The sequence below is a fragment of the Suncus etruscus genome, chromosome 11 (assembly GCF_024139225.1).
Source record: "Suncus etruscus isolate mSunEtr1 chromosome 11, mSunEtr1.pri.cur, whole genome shotgun sequence".
NCBI classification, from domain to species: domain Eukaryota; kingdom Metazoa; phylum Chordata; class Mammalia; order Eulipotyphla; family Soricidae; genus Suncus; species Suncus etruscus.
This window is the reverse complement of record NC_064858.1, coordinates 17,942,222-17,963,206: the sequence shown is the minus strand read 5'-3', so window position 1 is coordinate 17,963,206 and position 20,985 is coordinate 17,942,222. Positions and strand designations below refer to the sequence as shown.

General features: G+C 38.6%; 1 protein-coding gene and 1 pseudogene across 1 annotated transcript; both read right to left on the bottom strand.

Annotated features, from left to right (window-relative positions):
- Positions 1–791: 791 nt before the first annotated feature.
- Positions 792–20,767, bottom strand: GLIPR1 (GLI pathogenesis related 1). The gene is made up of 6 exons (XM_049782881.1): positions 20,478–20,767; positions 19,469–19,708; positions 5,947–6,059; positions 3,801–3,886; positions 1,041–1,067; positions 792–946 (listed from the first exon to the last, which is right to left on the bottom strand). The coding sequence occupies exons 1-6, from the start codon at positions 20,667–20,669 to the stop codon at positions 792–794; spliced, it is 813 nt and encodes a 270-aa protein (XP_049638838.1). The 5' UTR covers positions 20,670–20,767.
- Positions 12,985–14,935, bottom strand: LOC126022873 (pygopus homolog 1-like; annotated as a pseudogene).
- Positions 20,768–20,985: the final 218 nt, after the last annotated feature.

The following is a 20,985-nucleotide window of genomic DNA, read 5'->3' as shown; positions in this document are numbered from 1 at the left end:
GGCTGTCTGCTCAGAAATAGCTCCTGGCAGGCACGGGGGACCATATGGGACACCGGGATTCGAACCAACCATCTTAGGTCCTGGATCGGCTGCTTGCAAGGCAAACGCCGTTGTGCTATCTCTCCGGGCCCACAAATGCCAACTTTGAATGTTTTTTCTCTCTGAATATAATCTCATATATATTCTTATAACATACTTATACTTTGTAATGCCTCATACATCTTTATAATCTCATATATATTTTGTTCCAAGATTATACAGATTAAAAGCAAAAACTACAAAACAAATTCTCTTAAGTCCCTTATTTACTATTCTGTTTTGAGTCTAGAGAAAGGAGCCAAAGGTACATGGAAAACCTGATAAGAGACAAAATAGCATGCAACAAGTTATGTAAATAATCTCCCAGTGAGTGTCAGTGGAGTTTAGAATCACCTAAGTATTCCGATTTTACAAATTTCAAAGTAGAGGCACTAGTTACTTACTGGAAGTCTCAGCTGTGGCAGCCTGGTAGAAAAGTAGAAAGCTGGTCGATTGCCTTGAATGCATGCGACCTGGATTCTCTGTTTGGTGCCCCAGCCCCCACCAGAAATGACCCCTTATCACTGAGCTAGAAAAGTAGGCCCTGAGCACTGCCAGATGAGGCCCTCAAAAATAAAAACATGAACATTAGAATTCATTTTATGAAATTTATTTGAGGATCTGTTGTAATAGATTTTTTTCTCTGGACTATAAAAATAGATCATTTTAAATAAATACAAAAACTTCCATATACATGATGTTTTATTCCTTGATCACCCTTGAAGAGTTAAATGAGGGTACTTGTGCTTAACAAAAATGGCAACTATAACGCTCAGTATTATAATTGGCGGATTAATAATGAGAAAGAGAGATGTGTATCTGTTACGTGGATATAACAGCCAGCCTGGAAACTTAAGAGAGTGGTAACCTGTGAAAGCAAATAAAATATTCTCTTAGTTGTTAGTTCATATGATGTAGTCAGTTCACATAGGTCTTAAAATGTTTAAGATTTTTATACATACGTGGAACTTCGTCTCGCTTTGGGTTAGCTGTAAAGTAAAAGAAAAAAAATTAAGAGTAGGTATTGGTGAGACTTAGTTTTCAAAAGCAAATCTCCAGTGAGAACCATTAGTTGTGCTTTTTACTTTATTATAATGATTTTCAGAGCTTATTCAAGAATTTTTTTATACTGGAATTGTAAACTTGATTTTTTTTTTTTTGGCTTTTGGGTCACACCTGGCAGTGTTCAGGGGTTACTCTTTGCTATATGTTCAGAAATTGCCCCGGCAGGCTCGGGGGACCATATGGGATGCCAGGATTCGAACCACTGTCCTTCTGCATGCAAGGCAAATGCCTAACTGCTGTACTATTTCTCTGGCTTTAAACTTGATATTTTTAAAACACTTTATATGTGTATTATATATAACTTGACCTTAGTATAGCTATCACTATAATTGGAAATCATATTACCATAAGTAGCAGATAATAAAACCAATTAAATTAAAATATAATATTAAAGTGTTAGTAGTAATATGCTGTTTATTGAAATAGTTTCTTGGGAAGAAGCTTCTCTGTAAGAATAATATCATTTTGATAAGCCAGTAGTAAGAATGTGATCTTGTTTATCAATTTGATTTGATTCTCATAGTCCTAATTGTTTTGCTAAGGACTCTTTACAGTCTTTGACCAGACTCCGAGCAAGAGAGTTCCACATTTGCATTAGCTTTCTGGATATTTTTTATTTTTTTTTTTTTTGGTTAGATATGTGTTCCATTACCAGTTCTACAATTCCTAACTACCAAGCAGCTGTCCTCAGATGGAACCACTCATTGGTCTGTGCTGTTGTAACTTCTTTGTTAACACGAAATCGAGAATTTGATGTGCTAGTTAAAATTCTTTTAATGTATTTTTAGGTTAAATACTAAACATGTACATCCATGCACAAGCTAAATTCCTTTTATAGATCATTCATAGATCAGCATATTTTACAAATTAGTCCTGTTTTCTTTCCATAGGTATGGGTTGAAATGCAAAGAACATCTAAAGGACCAAAAAGTTTTTTCCTCCATTATCTATCATAATCTTTTTTTGTTTTTGTTTTTGTTTTTTTTGGGCCATACCCGGTGACACTCAGGGGTTACTCCTGGCTATGCGCTCAGAAGTCGCTCCTGGCTTGGGGGACCATATGGGACGCCGGGGGATCGAACCGCGGTCCGTCCTAGGCTAGTGCAGGCAAGGCAGACACCTTACCTCTAGCGCCACAGCCCGGCCCATAATCTTTTTTTGTTTGTTTTTGGTTTTTGGGCCACACCCGGCGGCGCTCAGGGGTTACTCCTGGCTATCTGCTCAGAAATACCTGCTGGCAGGCACGGGGGACCATATGGAACACGGGGATTCGAACCAACTACCTTTGGTCCTGGATTGGCTGCTTGCAAGGCAAACACCCCTGTGCTATCTCTCCAGGCCCCTGGCCCATAATCTTAAAGAAGGAATCCACTAAACACAATTTTTCTCCCATAAGCTTATCTTTCATGCATGTTAGCATGTGTTTTTCCTTCATTGTTCTTAACAGTTTAGTTTTCATTCATTACTGGACCTTCATCTTTGTTTTTGGATCTTATCCTTCAAGATTAGAGACCATCTCCAGGCTAGATCACCAAGGTCAAAGTTCAGAACTTCAATAATTTTCTTCTTGGTAGTAATGGTGGTATAAAGGTGACACTGTTTATCTAGATTCCTGTGTGTGTTTGAGTATGTGTGTGTTTTAGGCCAAACCTAACAATGTTCTAGAATTACTCCTGGCTCTGTTCAGGGATCACTCCTGGCAGGCCTATGGGGACCATATATAAGGTGCCAGGGATTGAACCTAGAACAGCTGTATATGAGGCAAGTACTTTGTTGTATAATCTCCTCATCCTCATATTTAGATTTTTTTTATAGGAAAGTAGTTTTTTTTGTTTATTTGTCTAGGTACTTTGAGTATAAAAGTTAATTTAAATAGTCAATTTCTACTCATTTAGAGTTCTGTGGGAAAGATACCATTTTCCAGTGGCAATTATTGCTATGCTATAGGTTAAAATAACTGTCTCAGGGCTAGAGTGGAAGTCCAGTGTGTAAGGCAATTGGCTTGCATGCAGCCAATCTGGGTTCTACCTCCATCACTGCATGTGGTTCCCAAGCACTCCCAGGAATGATCCCTGATACCACTGTGCTTTGATACCCCACAACTTAGCAAACTGAATACAATAGCCATCAATACACTCATCTATTTTAATTTTCTATCATTAGTCACTGTTACTTATTACATGGATATCTCTAATAAAAATTGCCACAGAGCAACTTAGTTTCACTAATTCTACAAATGAAGATCCAGCTAGGGTGCTTCTTTATTTGCTGGGTGGTATCTAGCAAGGACAGAACTACCTACCTACCTTAGGCAGGCAGGTGGCAATACAGAATTTGGAATTTTCTTTTTGTTAACCTTGTCTTTTTATCTTGCAGAAATTAGCAAACCTTACATCTATAATTTCCAAGATGTCAGTTTTGGAGGGTTGTTTTGTGAATTAGAAGTATATAAAAAGGCTATGAATTGCTTTTGAAAAATTATCTTAAGCATACATTTATTCCTGGAACCATAGACCATTTGTTGGGGTGATTGTTTGATGCCAATTTTCCTGAAAATAGCTTTTAGTTCAGAACAAATGTTTGAATTCTTAGTTCTATAGAAACTAAGAATTTAGTTTAATTTGGATCACATTGACTCATTCATTTTTTTTACTTACCACAGAGATTGTCCAAACATATGTCATTTTTGTTGCAAGCACTACAAGCAGATCCTTTCTTATATGGCTTGGTTGGGTAATTTCCTCTATAAAATAGAAAAGTCCATTAGAGATCATTCTCTTCAATTTTTATTTTCTTTCAATCTTTCACTAAATTTACGAGAGTAATAGGATGGTCCACAGATTTAGAATGTTGGTGTGTGTGTGTGTGTGTGTGTGTGTGTGTGTGTGTGAGAGAGAGAGAGAGAGAGAGAGAGAGAGAGAGAGAGAGAGAGAGAGAGAGAAGGAAGCAGAAATAAAGTTGCTAATTTTTGCAGATTTTTTCCCTGTCTGTGAACCTCTCTATTATTTAATTCTGAAAACTCAGGAAGGAAATTACTTTATTTCTTAGATATAAACAAGGAAACTAAAACTCCTTAGATATTAAGTAATGGGCAAAATCACAATATTTGCATGTCAAAGTCATAAGCCAGTGGTTTGAACTAAAGGCTCTCTCTCATGTCTGACCTATAATTACTTACATCTAAAAAAACCATCCATTATCCATCATAGAAAAGCTATCATAACCTGTAATTGCTCTCTTAGACCAACAAGTCACCATAGTTTGTTCTATTGGAGCCATTATGGATTAAGACCTGCTCCCTGCCCTGTCAAAAGCAACATGACACTTAGGAAAAATTACAAGTATGCAATTTATTTTTATATAAAGGATAAATAGGTAAAGAACTATTGTAAGCATTCTTGAATGAAATAGTTGATCTTTATAGTTAACTCTATAAGGATGACACTCTTAGGATCTCCATTTTACTTTTAGAGACTTTAGCATAAAGTATAAATAAGGTCACAAACTAGAAAGTGAGGTAATAACCGCATATGAAAATTTGATAAATAACTTTATATTATGAAATGAATATTTATTTAGTGACAGTCAACTTTTTGGAGCTGTCTTTTTTTGTTTGATAGCTGTACCCAGTGATGCTAGGAGACTACTTCCAAGTTCAGTGCTCAGGGAACTATTATTGGTGCCTGGGATTGAACCCACACTTTCTGCCTGGGAAGTGTGGGTAGAGTTATGCTTTTGGAAATTTTTTAACTTTTTTGGTATTATGGGATCCTTCAGCCTTCTTGTGAAGTATGGAATATTTTTCAGATTTGTTTTAAAAGTTCCCAAATTGGGGGATGGAGTGATGGTACAGTAGGCTTTTTTGCCTTGCCCATGGCCAATCCTGGTTCAATTCCCAACACCTCCAACAGTTCCTTAGAACCTGTCAGGGGTCATCCCTGAGTGCAGAGCCATGAGCACCAGAAGTGTGGATCCCACCCCAAACTAATTTATTTGTGATAAATGATGAGCTAATATGTGCTTCTCTTAAATCTTATTTTAGGAGGTCATTTAATCCAATAAATTCAAAACAGTGAAGAACAAGCTTTTGTGCTATCTGTAGCAATTGAAGTGTGATACACAAATATCTATTTTCCTTATAGAGATGCAGATAGTGCTAATGTACACTAAAATATTTAGCTGGGCCCAGGGTACTGAAGAGGAGAGACTTGTGTCCCTACTTAATGCAGATCAGATAATGCAGATCAGAGAGACTAGGGAGCAGCCAGAAGGTAAATTGGCAAAGCTATCCTGGCCATGGAAAACTGCTCAGTGTCTGACCTCAGAGCTTGCAGTCACTGTGACTAGAAAATTAAATACCTTTTCAGACAAAAAAAATGTCAGGAATACTGAAGAGGATACTGGAGTTGGAATTAGGTGGAATATGAACCTATGACTTTGTATATAGAAGAAAAGTCCTTGGAAGGCAGAGAATGAAAGTATAAAAAATATTTTATAATTGTGTTTAAGTTATTTTCTGGAGATTTAAAAAAATTATACTTTATCAGTCAAGTAGCATTAACCCTTCCATTTTGTGGTACTATCTAGTCAAACTTCCTATATACATTTTAGTCATGCTACTTTGAGAGTTATTTGTGTTTATAAATAAACCCCTGTACAGAAAAATATATCAGATTCTTATGTGATAGAGAAATTAAGGATAAATTCTATTTTAGTTTTTACACTTTATTATCCATACTTACTAAGAAAAAGTATTTTCAAAATAGATCTTTTTGAAATATTTAGAGTTGACTATGTACTTACGCAGGTCCATAGTTGCATATAAAATGTGCCGCATTAGTAATTCTTTCTAAGTAACCAACTACAGCACAAAAATGCACTGCACAGCCAACTTTGAAACTGTCTGCCCAAACAACCTGAAAGAAAATAAGGACTTTTAACGAGGAAGGGAATAAAATAAATATTTGTATGTGATTAAGCTTTCATAAACATCACATGGCATATTTGCTCTAAAGAGAACCTACCACCAGGGAAATCTTAGTGCTGTGAACTTGCTGAACAAAGGGCACCCCAGTTGCACCCAAGGTCATGACTGCTCCTGGGGTCTTTGCAGTTCCTTCCAGAGAGAGCTTTATCACCCACTTTGGGAAATGTTGAAGTGGCAATGCTGAAAGGATTTGTCTGAGTGACAATGGAATGAGAAAAATAAATGGTATGGCAACATGGGGAAACCCAGCAAAGAAGGAGATGGGTAAGAGGCCTTTTGACAAAGCATCTTTGGGGTGCATCTTAAGTAAATTTGTTAGATGTCCAAGTGAGAACTGGCTTTGCTGTGGGCATAATCTCGAAGATCTGAGAGTAGGTCACGGCTAGAGATAGACCTAAAAGACAGGAAATTCGATGACCTAATAGGGGCAGAGAAGAGCTAAGTAAACACAAGCATGGTATATGGGCACCATACTTTGTTGACCCAGCTTACCAGCCTTGAGGGGCTGCTAAAACATTACCCTGCCCTCCTAGAGCTGGCGGCAGATGACTCAAGTAGAAAAGGAGCTTGGGATTCTTAAACACAGGCACTGTCCACCTCAAGATTTGAGTCCATTGGGGAATCTGGAAGACACTGAAATTTTGCGAAACCATCTGCCTGCAATACTGCAGGGCTCGAAGCTGACCCTAAGCCATTACTGAGAGCTACACTCAGTTGTCTACGAAGGCCCCAACTGCCAGTTCAACAACTGAAATATTCTAGAGCCAAACTGTAGGAAAGATGTGCATGCACAAACTTACAAACTTCTATCAGGCCACTATCTCCTCAAGCAGGTAGAAGCTCCTGGGGGCAGCATCCACAAAAGGAACTGGGCTCAGCAGGCTTCCACAGTTGGTCTTTTCTAGGCAAAGCCTGCCCTGCTCCCAGACAATCATTTGGTTTGGAGCACATGTGTTCTTTAGCTGGGGCAGCTTTGCCTGACTGGATCTTGATCTTCGGAACCCCTTCTAGCAGCAAGGAAATGTTAGTCCCATGCCAATGATGCTCCATGGACACTTAGAAAGCTCCATTGGCAAGGAGAGGTCTCAGCAATAGGAGAGGTTCCAGTGAAAAGGGCCCTGGTCCCACTCATGGCATCCAGTGGATATACTCGCTGCATGTTCCTTCAAGGGTTCAGCTTCTTTTTTTTTTTTTTTTTTTTGGTTTTTGGGCCACACCCGGCGGTGCTCAGGGGTTACTTCTGGCTGTCTGCTCAGAAATAGCTCCTGGCAGGCACGGGGGACCATATGGGACATCGGGATTTGAACCAACCACCTTTGGTCTTGGATCGGCTGCTTGCAAGGCAAACGCCACTGTGCTATCTCTCCGGGCCCAAGGGTTCAGCTTCTTAGTGGAAGGTCTTACCAGCTTGACGATGTTGTGTGGAAAAAGGTTGGGAGCTGAGTGAACTGAGAAGGTGAAGTGAAGGGAGTTTGATAACCTCAGCCTCATCACATGAAACTACTTGGATTTACCTACAAACCTGCAGTTTCTAAAATGTATGTGAAGAGGAAATAGTCTATTATTCCTTGTATTCTCACCATTCAGGACATTTTATTAAACCATAAAAGAAAATGTAAGAAATAAATTAAAATAAGAGCAATAAAGGTAGACTTAAACCCAACTTCAAAATCCTAAGACAAAAATAGCAAAAACAAACAAATAAATGACAACAAAAATGTCTAGAGCGAAGGGCATTTGCCATACATGCAGCTGACACAGGTTCGATTCTCCGGCATCTCATATGATCCCTCAAACACCACCAGGAATGATTACTGAGTGCAAGGCAAAGAATAATCCGTGTGCTGCTGATTGTGACAATCTCCCCACCCCCAAAAAAACCCAAAACCAAAAAATGTGATGAAACTGTGTGCATATATATGATTGTTAGAAATACTGTGATAACCTCCAGAAACAGGAGATTCAAAGGAAATTTTTAAAGAGGTGCCAGTAGATGTTTTTCCAAACTATCAAGAAACCTAGACATGTTCCATTTATTTAATAATTTGAGCTTGTGTGTAAGAGGACTCTGAGGAGCAGAACTCCCCCTGATGCAACTGGTGTATTCTGAGTCTTCTAGCAGAGAGTAGCACCACTGCAAACCTTCCATGGATAGACTGCAGAACTGAAGTTGGGCCTATGAAGATGTGGGAGTTTCCTCTTTAAGTCTAAACACATAAACAGGAGTGAGGACACCCTCCTTCTACCCTCTGGTACTAATAAATGCCTGGCAAGCCCAAGCCAGTCTCCACGAACAAAGTCATCATGTGCATTTGGCCAGCTCCTTAACTATTCTTAAAGAGATGGAAACCAAGCCATGAGAAGTCATGGGTCCACAGGCTAACCTATTAAAAACTGGCAATCTTGGGAAGAGAAGGTGGGCCAAGCCCCTGCCCTGCTGAAGCACACCTACTGCACCCCTCACCCACAATGTGCTGCTTCACCAATGGCCCCCCTTCACCACTTCCCTAGAACTGTAGAGACCCCAATCTGACCAAACTCTAGTTATGCTAGTATTTGGGCTGGCATCACTAGGAATAGTTTTGGAGTGAGTGTAGGCACCTTTCCACTGTGTTGTACTTTCAAAAGCTTGGCAGCCAAAAATATGCCCCACAAAAATTGCATTATCATCAACAATTCTTGGAATTCCTGGACCATGCAGAATTCAGTTTCACAATAACTCCAATTTTTTTTCAATACTTTATCCCTATAGGAGCAAATCAATTTAGACACCAATGTGTATTTGAAGCTACATAATGTTCAGAAACAAAAGAAGTAATATAATGATCAACTAGAAACAAGAGCTTACTAAACCTTCTGGACAATGACTTAATGACCTCATTGTGAAATAACAATAATTTTTACAAATTTACTTGTGGCTGTAACCTTTTCTTCTATTTTCTTTTCTTTTTTTTAAATAACTTTTCTCCCACTTACCATGAAAACAATTGAATTACAATCAATTAGGTCAACCATGTGGTACATGGTCTTTAAATTTATATAAACACAAAAACTAAACACATCAACAGAAAGCTCTTCCTGAGAAAAAGAAGATAGAAAGAAAGGAAGGTTTCCTTGAGGTTGAAAGTAAGATGATGTGTTTCCAAGGAGGGAAACTTTTCTCTGCAATTCATGCCCGGAAATCACACAGAGAACACAGCAGGGAATTGAGCACTTAGGTATCAAAAAGCCTAGTAGGAGGATGGTTGGTGACATGGCAACTACAGTAGAAGGTCATGGGCACATAGGTGGTAGTGGGGCAGTAACTTTGTATATCAATGTCCTATATGCTAATGCTATTGTGATCATCTTTGAAAAACGTTTAGTCACTCTCAATACTGTCACAATAGGTTCCTTGCATATAATATTTGAACACCATACCACACCCTCACTGGCATTCCTTTCCTTCACTGTTGTCCTACTGTGTCCAGGTAAGCTCAGTTCTATATATCCATTCACAGATGCTGTTGCTTTGGTCCATTTGTTATTCCATTATTATATGCTTTTTTTTTTTTTTTTTTTGGTTTTTGGGCCACACCCGGTAACGCTCAGGGGTTACTCCTGGCTATGCGCTCAGAAGTCGCTCCTGGCTTGGGGGACCATATGGGACGCCGGGGGATCGAACCGCGGTCCGTCTCCTAGGCTAGCGCAGGTAAGGCAGGCACCTTACCTCCAGCGCCACCGCCCGGCCCTATTATATGCTTTTTTAAATCTCTCATATATGAGAGAGGTCATTCTGTTTCTGTCCCTCTCCTTCTGACCAAATTCACTCAGTTTGATACTATTCATACATATGCAAATTGTATGATTTTTGTCTAATAGTTTAGAAACTAACCATCCAACCATCTTACCTAAGCTCAACTTAAGTTTGATGAAGGATCTCAGATGTAAGCTTTGTACTAATTAACCTGTGTATGTTAAAAAAAAAAAAAAACTCTTTCATTTCTATTTCGTATTTTAATATATATTTCCAGGAGTGCTTTGTGTAAAATTCAGACTTCTGGGCCCATCTCAGTCCTGCTGAATTAAACTTATTGGAATCCTCCTGAAACTCCCTATTAATAAGTTCTTTAAGTAATTATTATGTTTGTGAAAGTGTATAAGCATTCATTGCATACCTTTCAGATTCACAGTTCATTTTATATCTTTGGTTTTTTGGTGTTGTAGTTTTTTTTTTTTCACACTTTCTCTCTCAAGTAAGTTTAGTCTTTGAGCCCTTCCCTTTAAAGCTTTATTCTGTTTTCTTTTATATATTTGCTCTATTTCTTCCGAGTGTGAAAAATCATAGTGTTTATTTTGTTCTTTTATTTTCCTCTATTAAAGTTGGGTTAAAAAAAGTATAGAGTCAAATACATGTTTTTAAAAGTGTACACTTGTATACATTTTGACAAAAGCATATAGTATGGGTCTTAATATGTGGCTCAAGTAGTAGAACATATGGCTCACACATGTGAAGTGACAGTCTCTGTCACTTCAGTGCTAGCGATCACTGGGTGCGGTCTTGGTGGTTCCTGAGCACCCCGGGCAGAACCTCCTCAACAATAATGACAAAAAGTTTCAAGGTAGCATCTTCTTTCTCTTACCATATACCATTGAGATTCATTCATTTTACTGAATTGAATGTCATACATGTCATTGCTGGGTGATCTTTTTATTGAGTAGATAATCCTTTAGGTTATTTATTCGGGTTGGTTTATTCTTAAATTTTGTGTTAAACCTGTGAACTCTGAACCAACAAAAATTCATATTCTAGCTTTGCTATATACTTTGGTTTGTCTTTCTTGTCTACTCAATGTAGACATAAATACCAACTTCAAGAATTTATTTTCATTTTTGGAGGAGTTTGAGTTTTGATTTTAGCCACACATGACAGTGCTCAGGTTTTCTTCTGACTCTGCACCCAAGGATCACTTCTGGTGAGGCTCAGTGACCTTATGGGGTGCGTGGGATTGAAATAGGTCAGGCATGTGTAAGGCGGTTTCCTACCTATTGTACTATCTTTCCAACTTCCTTATATGCAGACTTAAGCCATATAAATAGTATGAAGCCATATATATAGTATAAATACACATTCACAAATAGGTTCAATTACCAGCACTAAACGATATTCCAGAACCCCAGGATTGATCCTTCAGCAATGTGCTGGGAATAGATACTGGGCAGAGTCAGCTGTGCTCCCTCCAAAAAACAAAACACATTCTCCAAACCAATTTTCTTTCCCTTTAACATTTTGAGACATTTTTAAAAGTTGTATTTCAATTATATATTTTCTTTCCATTTTTAAACTTTGAAAAATAAAAATTATAATTACAAATAATAAGAGCCTACACATCTTGAAAATAACTTGGTTTCAGATAGTGCCGGCACTTTACTCACAACATCATGTGAACCTGATAAATCAATATCCTCATTTTGATGATAAGAGTTGGAGGTAAGGCATTTGCCTTTTATGCAGGAGGTCATCGGTTCAAATCCTGGCATCCCATATGGTCCCCCGTGCCTGCCAGGAGCAATTTCTGAGCCTGGAGCCAGGAATAACTCCTGAGCACTGCCGGGTGTGACCCAAAAACCACACAAAAAAACAAAAGTTAATCCAGCTTATGAACTGAATTCAGTTCAAATTGAATAAACTTAACCTAATAAAAATTCAATGAGATGACAAAGTATTATGAGGAGAGGCCATGCCCTGGACCACATTATTTGCAGTCTGCTCCCCTTTTAGGAGAACCCTCCAGGATTCTATAGCTTTTTAAAAATAACATTGTCCCTGTCTCCCTTCTAGTGTCAAACCTCTTTCTATTTTCCTATCCTTTTTAGTTCTCAGTGAGTTCTTCTCACTTATTAGCATATAGCAATTTATTATGTTATAATATAATACATTTAACATAATAATATAATATAATATAATATAATATAATATAATATAATGTAATATAATGTAATATAATAATATAATATAATATAGTATAGTATAATATAATATAATAATATAATATAATATAATATAATATAATATAATATAATATTATAATATAATATAATATTATAATATAATATAATATAATATAATATAATATAATATAATATAATATAATATAATATAATATAATATAATATAATATAATATAATATAATATAATATAATATACCAGAGCAGTGGTGCGGAGTGGTAAGGTGTTTGCCTTGCTGGTGCTAGCCTAGGACAGACCGTGGTTCGATCTCCCGGCATCCCATATGGTCCCCCAAGCCAGGGGCAATTTCTGAATGCACAGCCAGGAGTAAGCCCTGAGCATCACCGGATGTGACCCCAAAAACAAAGGGGCTGGAGAGATAGCATAGAGGCAGGGCATTTGCCTTGCATACAGAGGGATGGTGGTTCAAATCCCGGCATTCCATGTGTTCCCCCGAGCTTGCCAAGAGCAATTTCTAAGCAAAGAGCCAGGAGTAACCCTGAGCGCTGACGGGTGTGACCCCAAAAAAACAAACAAACAAAATAAACCTTGCGTACCTTTCTCTGTATTATTTTGAAGCTTTCAGAGGCTTTTATACTTATGATAAACAACTACTAACACTTACTTTCTAACACATCTTCATATACATATAAGATAGCCAACGAAGACAATACAGACTTTCCCCTAGTAATGAAATAGAACAGTAATAAAACTCAAAGGTAAATCATCATTTTCTGTGCCTTTAAAAATGGGAAACATTAAAATCCTGTGTCATCGAAATTCCGTGATGAAACAGGAGATGAGGCAATGAGGCATGTAGTGGAGCCATCATTTTCGTGGCTCCTGTGGTTAAGAGTCACTAGTTCAGAACGCTCCCCTCGTGGGCATGTACTGGACTTCCTCGCTGGTCATGCATGTATCACAGTCACACACAGCACACGCCTCTGCAGTCAGGAGGCCATAGGCGGTCTCTGTCATTTCTAGGCAGATTCGATGAAGCCATTTCTGACATAAGGCCTCACACAGGATGGCATCCTGATCATCATTCACCTCATTCTTACAGATTCCACAAGGGTACACAGGGTGGAAGATGAAAGGCCATGCCTGCTGGAGTGAAGCAAGGACTTATTGCCTTTTTCTGTGGTTCCCGTGTCTGTGGCACCTCTAGACTGTCGTAGCTTATTCTGAGTCCCCTTGGCACAGCTGTTGGCAGTTTCAGTGCTCCTCGAGGGACTAGGCTCTTGACTCACAGCATTGTCTCAATTGACATTTTTTAATTCAGTGTTTTTCAACCATTGTGCTGCGGCACAGTAGTGTGCCATGAGATAGTGTCTGGTGTGCCATGGGAAAAATTCCAATTTCATCCTTAACATGCGGCTTTGGTTCACAAATAGACCGATCACTAGAATTATATCAGAATACCTTAAACAATATACTTTATTATTTCATAATAGAGTAATAATAAAATAATTTCTTTGTGTTGATTTGATTTCTATTCAAGAGAAATTACTTTATATATAGTAATATAGGCACACAGTTAATTTTTTTTTAACATTTTCCAATGGTGGTGTGCCTCGTGACTTTTTCCATGAAAAAAGTGTGCCTTTGCACAAAAAGGTTAAAAAACACTACTTTAATTTGATATTACTCTGATTCACAGCATCATCTATATATATATTTTGGTTTTTGGGCCACATCCGGCATTGCTCAGGGGTTACTCCTGGCTGTCTGCTCAGAAATAGCTCCTGGCAGGCACGGGGGACCATATGGGACACAGGGATTCGAACCAACCACCTTTGGTCCTGGATCGGCTGCTTGCAAGGCAAATGCCGCTGTGCTATCTCTCCTGGCCTGCATCATCTATATTTAAGTGGGGTGGATGGGCAGAGGAATTTGGATTCATATTTTTGGTTGCTCCTTGGCTAACGTCCTGTTTAGGGGGAGGCGCTTTGACTTGACCAAAAGTGTTTGGGAGAGGAAAGAAAGAATGGTTCAGTTCTAGCAAAGTGAAACTGATATGATTTCCAGAAACAAAATTAGATGCCAAGTCAGGGTTGGGTATTTCGCTTAGCATTTTGTGGAGGAATCTCAAGTTTTCAACAGGATTTTGTCTGAAATGTTGATTAGGCATGTTGACTTTTTGGGGAGCTTTTTGGGGCACACCCAGCAGCGCTCAGGGGTTACTCCTGGCTCTGTGCTCAGAAATCACTCCTGGCAGGCTTGGGGGACCATATGGGATGCTGGGATTCGAACCACCATCCATCCTGGATCAGCTGCTTGCAAGGCAAACGCCCTACCACTATGCTATCTCTCCAGCCCATTTTGATTTAGTGCATTATTATAAGATGGATTTCCAAAACTTGCATTGTCATGTGGTCCAAAGTTAAAAGCCTGAGGTCGATTAAAACCCATGCCCACAGGATTCTGAGGAAATGGATGTGGCTGATTCCTGAGTGAGAAAGGAGCACAGTAGGGGGAAGGCATTCTTGTGGGAAACATGAGATGGCATTCTGAATGTGTTGTAGCCTCCAAAGGCAGGATAATCAGGGCCAAGAAATGAATTGGACGAAGGTAGTGGTTTGTAGGAAATAGTGTGATAGTTGTCATCAAACGGCTTAGCAGCCACTAGATGGTCAGAGTTTGGGTTTGGTAGTGGAGCATCCTCTGACAATGGAGGAAAAGAAGGCCCCTGTGCATTTTTCTTATCTGAACTTCCAAGTTGTATACCTTCTGGTCCTCGTAGCCCCTCCAGTCCACTGACACCACTTTTAACTCTCTTCAGCGCGATGGGCTCCTTGTCCTGTTCCTTTGACATTACCATCGACCTAGTTGACTCCCTCCTAGGCCTAGGGATGGGGACAGGGACAGGCCACAGACACAAAAGCCCCCAGCCAGAGCTGCCCACCTAGCCCGTTCTGGATGGGGACAGTCGAGGACGGCCAAAATCTATTATCTTAACTATACAATTTATTCCTATTTAAAATCTAAACATAGCTCACTTTTTACTCCTAGACACATGAAAGCTTATGATACCAAACTGATGTCATTTTCAGCACTTATTAAAAATTGCAACTGCGTTACCTTGAATTTCCCCCCAAGATTTCTCACGAGGACGAGAACAGGAAGTCCTTGACCTAGTTATTCGTGTCATTTCCAGTATGATTGTGAAAAAAAGAAAAATCAACTGGAGAAAGAGACCAAACCTTTGTTCATTGCATACTAAATACTATAATGTGCAAATAATTGCATACCTAATGTTATTTAATCTTTAAAAGTTACCAGGGCCCGGAGAGATAGCACAGCGGCGTTTGCCTTGCAAGCAGCCGATCCAGGACCAAAGGTGATTGGTTCGAATCCCGGTGTCCCACATGGTCCCCCGTGTCTGCCAGGAGCTATTTCTGAGCAGACAGCCAGGAGTAACCCCTGAGCACCGCGGGGTGTGGCCCAAAAACAAAACAAAACAAACAAAAAAAAAGTTGCCTGATTTCTGAATTCCAACTCTTCTAGTTAAATTACAATGGGAAAATGACTTTTCACTTTTGCTTATCCACAGGTTACAGGTTTCTGATGAGAATTGAATGAGATTGTAAGTGTAGAGAACTAAGCAACAGACATGCTTAAAAAGTGACTTCTAGGACTTAAAGAGATAGTACAGGATTTAAGTAGCACATGCTTTAGATCAGGGGTCCTCAAACTTTTTAAACAGGGGGCCAGTTCACTGTCCCTCAGACCATTGGAGGGTCTGACTATAGTAAAAACAAAACCTATGAACGAATTCTTATGCACACTGCATATCTTATTTTGCAATGAAGAAACAAAACAGATACAAATACAATATGTGGCCCGAGGGCCATAGTTTGAGGACCACTCCCGCCCAATCCTGGTTTAATATGCTGGTACCACATGGCCACCTGAGCATTTCAGGGAGATTCACCCCATAGTGGTTTTGCAGCTCCTGCATATTCTTAGACCCAGAGAGTTCATGAATATTCACCCCATAATTGAAAGTCCCTCTTCTGAAGTAGGGGTAAATATAGTGTTTTCCAGGATAATTCCACTTATCTATGGCATGTAGAAAAACAGGATGAGGAAATATAATGCAATAAAATGGGGATTCCTAGACCATCTGTGATCCCAGAGTATAGTGGGGACAAGGACATAGAAAAAAAATAAACCTAGGGGCAAAGTACACAAAAGAAGATGTAAAGAAATAGAGAGAGGGTGCAGGGGTCAAGGCCTCTACATTACATCGGTAGTGTAGAGAAGTGGTATAGTAACATATCTAAACCTCAGAGTCAGCAACAATAAAAATATGAGATTCAAAATACTATAATTGAGATTAAAAATGTGCCTGTCAAGGAGTTAGGCTCAGAGGTGGGAAGGAAGCTGGGAATACTGGTGAAGAGAAATTAATACTAGTAAGTAATTGGTGCTAAAATATTATACATCTAAAACTCAACAAGGTATTGGAATAAAGACAGACCCTTAGATTAAGGGAATAGACTTGAATATCCTGAGAAAAATGACCTGTTAATCTTTGATAAAAGAGAAAGAAATATGAAGTGGAGCAAGGAAAGCCTTTTCAACAAGCGGTGTTGAGAATATTGGTCATCTACATGCAAAAAAAAAAAATAAATAAATGAACTCAGACCTTGTTTTAATGCCATGCACAAAAATAAAATCAAAATGGATTGAAGACTTTAATATCAGAGATACGTAGAGGTACATATAGGAAAACATAGGTAAAATACTTCATGACACTGAATGTCTAAAGGAAAAGTGACCAGGATACAAAGCCATCCACGGAATGGGAGAAATTATTCATGCAATACCTACCTGACAAGGGACTAATACCTCAGATATATAAGCCACTGGTGTGTATATATATAATAATACTTATATATAATATATAATAATATATATAATATATATAAGAAGTTAATGAAGTCATGAAATTTGATTATACATGGCTGGATATGGAGAATATGATACTGAGTGAAATGAGTCAGAGGAGGTAGGATGGATATAGCATGACTGCACTCATTTGTGGGATATTTAAAATAAGCTGATAGTATGGTTGTAGTACCCAAAGACAATAAAGATAAGGGACAGGAAAAATGGTTTATGGTATGAGGTTTGCTGCAAAGAACAGGGGAGTGCAGTTGGGCAGATAAGAGATGATTATGACAATGATAGTTAGAAACCATCACTTTGGATATGGGGCAGAGGGAGGACAACCCTGGTGGTGGGAATGGCCCTGATTCATTGTCACTATGTACCTTAAATACTACTGTGAAAGATTCATAATTCACTTTGGTCACAAGAAAAATTATAAAAAAAAACTATGAACAACAACAACAACAACAACAGAACTGGATGCTGAAAGGTGGTAAAGTGATATACATTAAAATATAATAAAATAAAACTAAAGTTAACAACTTTGTAAATCACAGTTCTTTAATAAAATATTTAAATGTTGGGGCTGGACAGATAGTCCAGTGTTGCCTTGTATGTGGCTAACCTAGATTCAATCTCTGGCACCCCATATGATCCCCTGAGCATCAACAGGAGTGATTACTAAATGCAGAGCATTGCCAGGTGTGACCCACCACCCCAAATGTTGAATGTAGTGTTCTCTAATAGTTTGACATTGATGAATGGATTAAGATGTGCTATATAATATGCATTTTATATATGCATTTACAAATGAATACTAAGGAGCTATACTAATAAATTAAGTCATACAAACTGTGACTTTGGATGGAATTAGATGATATCATGGTAAGTAAAGTGATTCAGAGAAACAGAGACAGAGACAGAACAATATCTCTCATATGTGGGAAATAAAAATGCACACTAAGGAATATAATAAATAGCCAAAGGAAACAGAACTAAAGAGTTAGTCCACAGAACTGAGTTTACATGGGAGTTAATAGTAGATGGGAGAATTCCTTGGACATTGGTGGAGACATTTTGGTAATGGTGGCTATGGTATTGGAACAACATACGCATGAAGCTATAAAAAACAGTATTGTAATTCAAATGAATTATGATGCTTAAATGGAAGTAAATTGCTGTTGGGTATGAGTTTTCTTATGTTCAAAATATTAGCTCTTTTCCTGTCAACTAAAAAGGGAGAATTTGTAAGTAAACTCAAGTTAATTTTATACCTTTGGAATGAACACCTCTAAAAATTCATAACTATGTGATTATAAACTTGTTTCCTTCTTTTTGTTTTGATTCCCGAAGTGATGGTCATAGTACCTTTAAATTTTAGTTTGTATTTGAGCCATACCCTGCAGTGCTGGCAAGAGGGCAGAGTTAGAAACTCTATGCTTGAGAATCATGGGCGAAGTATGCAGTATTGGGGATCAGTCACATGCAAGGCAAGCCCACCTTAGACCCTGTACACTCTCTATCTCTCTCTCTCTCCCCCCCCCCTCTCATGTAGAACACAGAATCTTGTCTGATGTAGAACAAAGAATCTTGTCTTGATTCTGGAGTCCACTTCACTTAAATAATCTCCTGATATTTGTGTATCTGGCTAGATGAACTGATTGTTATTCATCTTCAAGTACCAGCTTGCATATTTATCTATGCTATGCATCTTCACCAAGCTAATTTTACCTAGAGTTATCCTTATCTTTTCAACAAGCAATACATAGGACTTCTGCTGTATGAGCAACTTCTGTCCCCATATCTTCTTGAACCAGAAAATAACTCTGTCTTCTTTGCTCACATAGCACATTGTAAGCTTCTCCAAATGGCATGAGACAGGCATTGGGGTTCAGGGTGACTTCTCAGGGGGTCAGGTATTTTCTGCTAGGTACCTTACTCCCTGTTCCTCCTCTCTGATTCTTCACTGCCACTTCTCTGATATACCCTCCCAATAAAGTTTCAGCACAGAAGCTATTATATCAAGCTGCGATCTAAGATTCTTCTGTGGGTTAATCTTACAATCTGCCTTCCAACACTTACCCAGCTTGGTGTTGGATTAAAAACTTCAATAAAACCTTACACCAGTAAAACTAACACACATATAAAGGAACAAAAAATACTAATGCTGGCATGGATATGAGGAAAAGAGAACCCTTACTTCTTATTGGTGAGAATGTCTGTTGACTAGTTCAGTCTTTTTGTAAAACAGTATAAACACAACTAAAATAACTAAAAATTGAGCTGCCATATGATCTAGTCATTTCTTTTTTTTGGCATCTACACCAAGAGACCACATGCACTATTATACAAAGACACTTTGTTCTTTTCTACACTTGTTTGGTACATATATTTTTAAGCCCAGATTCCAGCTTTCTGCTCACATTTTAAGAGATACAGGGAAAACTCTTACCTGAGTGTAATGGCCACAGACTTTGCTACATTCCCGAGTATTGTAGTCGTAATATTCTACTTCATCATACCAGCTTTTGATGGCTGATGACACAGAAAAGATGAAAGCAGTCCCTGTCCAGATGTTTTCTCCTAATGAAGTAAAGTTTTTGTGCAGATTTTGGCCTAATCGTGGATTATGTTTAAACTGACAGTTTTCTGCCCATCTTTTTGCAATTTGGGCTAGTTCTGGATCCCAAGTCTGAAAAAAAATATGTTACAACAATGGGATCAAATAAAAGGACCTGTTCCCCAACAATGTGAGGAAAGGGAGCAAAATGGGGATTGTGAAAGAGAAAAGACAAGAAATCAACTTGCACATATGTCTCTATGCTAGTCTGGTCTCCAGTCACTGAGTGTTCCACATTCTCAGAAAATTTAGTATCAAGAGAGGAACACAGACCAACGTTTTACTGGAGGCCTAATGTGTGTCAAATGCTATTTTGTGAATCATGTGCCATATATCACATATTTTTATTAGTTCATAAAAATCTCAATGGGTAAGTCAGCTCAGCATCATGAATTGCTGAGATTCAAATCTAAGGATCTTTTTCCTAGTTCCATGATGTCTTTTTAGAAAGGCTATACTTTTCCATAATCAAAAAAGTAACTTTAAAAGACAAAACTTAAAACACACACACACACACACACACACACACACACACACACACACACACCTCTTAATAACTAGAGAGAGAGAAGAAAAGGGCAAAAAAAAAAAAGAGCAAAATTTCTACATAAACAAAAGAAAGGAAACATCTCAAAAACAAAAGTAAAATGTATTAGGATGCTCAGTGGTAATAGATTTGAATTGGCTGAGTTAAGCTGTATCACAGATTGTGAACCAACCGTACTCAATCACAATAGAAAAAAATTAAAAGACAAAATACAGAGGTACTAAAGATTCAACCTCCCCCCAAATATTAGTTGTTTTTGACCGCCTTCTGCCACAAAGACCAATGTTTGCTTACCATGTACCGCATATTACTGGCTGTTGGGCTGACCTCTGACCGGAATTTGTTGTGAGCATGAACATAGTCTTTGATGAAAGTTTCATTTTTGATGTCTGGCAAAGTATTTTGGGTGTATGGATAACTGAAGACTAAGCAAACCATCCAGGAGGTGCATGCCAGCTTGCCTTGCAGGCTTGGTGTACTTGGCATGGAGCCTGTAGGCTGAAATCCAGAGAGGCTGCAGGCTGGGAACTTCTAGATAGTCCTAGATCTTCTCTCACAGTTTCACCCTGCAGAGCCAGAGCAGCTCTGAGGACACAGAACAGGGAACCTCAGTCACCACAAGTCTGAAGAGGTGTCTTTCTCCATATATGGTGAGCAACTCATCTTGTGCTGCTAATCCTGTTTTGAATATTTTTTTTTTTCTTCCCGTGGTTTTCAGTGACACAGCACCTAAATTCCTGCTGGGTTAACTCAGTTTGGTAATCTGAGATAAAAGCCCAGTCACTGCTCTGCAGTGACTAAA